Below are 1,525 nucleotides of genomic sequence, written 5' to 3' on the forward strand. Positions count from 1 at the left end.
TTTCAGTAAGCAGACATATAGATGCATTCACGCAAACATGTTCAGATAATCAAACTTACAGATGCATTCAGTCAGTCGGTTTAGTTTACGAGTTTCAGATTTTCTTTATGACTCCTATGTGTATGTTACTCTTCTGCCTTACATACTCCGTACATTTTCCATACTGACTCCCCTATTGTTCGGGGGGGGGGGGGGGGGGGGGGGGGGGGCTGCGTTCATGCCCGCAGGTTCAAATAGCCATGAAGACAGATTGCATCCTTAGGCTGCTTCTTCAGCTTGACAGTGGAGCACTCCTCTCTTCCCGGAGTTGCCGTCTAGACCTAGTATATGTTTTGATGTTTATGGGTAGGGCAGGGGCCCTTTCCCGTCTCCAGCATGTCCAGTATATCAGTAGAGGCTCGTAGACACTTATATTCAGTCAGACAGTATGGCCCGCTCAGCACTTGTTTGGTTATATAGTTTTATCGAGTAGCCTTGTCGGCTTGTACCCCAGCTAAGTTTAGTGATGCATGTATTTATATACCTTTCGAGGGCGGTGAACCTACAGTTTATGATACCTATCAGACAACAGATTATGTTGTGAGTGCCCTCAGGTGGCCCAGAATGAGCATGAGCAGGTATGTTATGTATGTATTGTGGCATCTAGGAGGTCAGCTTTTGGGTGTCCGTCATAGCCCTCCGGTTGGGCTGTGACAAGGCTTTTCTCCTTCTACACCTAATTCTTTTCTACCTTCTTCGTGGTCATCTTCATTTTATACGTCTTGAGGTTTCCAATAAGCTCATCGACAGTCAACGTATCCACATCTTTGGCTTCAGAGATAGCATTTACCTTGCTATCCCAGGAGTTAAGTAATACACGAAGAATCTTCCTTACCAGCTTGGTAGTTGTGCTGACTTCTCCAAGAAAGTAGAGCTTATTGATTATGGAGGTGAATCTGGTGTGCATCTCATGAATAGATTTACTCTCTTTCATTTTGACCATCTCATACTCAGTGGTAAGCATGTCAATCTTGGAGTTTTTTACCTGAGTAGTTCCTTCATGAGCAGTTTGGAGAGCTTCCCAGATCTCTTTTGTTGATGAGCAAACTGAGACTCCATTGTACTCATCCAGTCCTATTCCACATACAAGAATCTTCTTGGCTTTATATTTCTTCTCCACTTTCTTTCTATCAGCTTCATTGTATTCTTTTCCTATTTTGACAGTGGTCTTTTTACCGTCTTTACTTGTGTGAACTGGGATATGGGGACCATCACAGATGATATCCCAAAGCTTTGAATCTTCGGCCATTATGAAGTCGTGCATTCTTATTTTCCACCACCCATAATATTTTCCATTAAATCTGGGTGGCCTTGTGAAAGACTGTCCTTCTTACATATTTGGTGGGGCTGCCATTTTTCAGATTCTTTCTAGGTGTTAACCTTTTCGAAAGCACCTGCTCTGATACCAATTGATGAAGGCTGTGCGTCCACCAAATAGTGTATGAAGGGACCTGGTTGTGTACTAGTTCCCTTATGCAATGCAGTA

The 1,525-nt window shown here is 43.4% G+C and overlaps 1 protein-coding gene across 1 annotated transcript; it reads right to left on the reverse strand.

The window, feature by feature from the left end:
* Positions 1–715: 715 nt before the first annotated feature.
* On the reverse strand, positions 716–1,288 carry LOC132607884 (uncharacterized). The gene has a single exon (XM_060321962.1). It carries the CDS (start codon positions 1,286–1,288, stop codon positions 716–718), a length of 573 nt encoding a protein of 190 aa, XP_060177945.1.
* Positions 1,289–1,525: the final 237 nt, after the last annotated feature.

The sequence above is a fragment of the Lycium barbarum genome, chromosome 8 (genome assembly GCF_019175385.1).
Source record: "Lycium barbarum isolate Lr01 chromosome 8, ASM1917538v2, whole genome shotgun sequence".
Lineage (NCBI taxonomy): Eukaryota > Viridiplantae > Streptophyta > Magnoliopsida > Solanales > Solanaceae > Lycium > Lycium barbarum.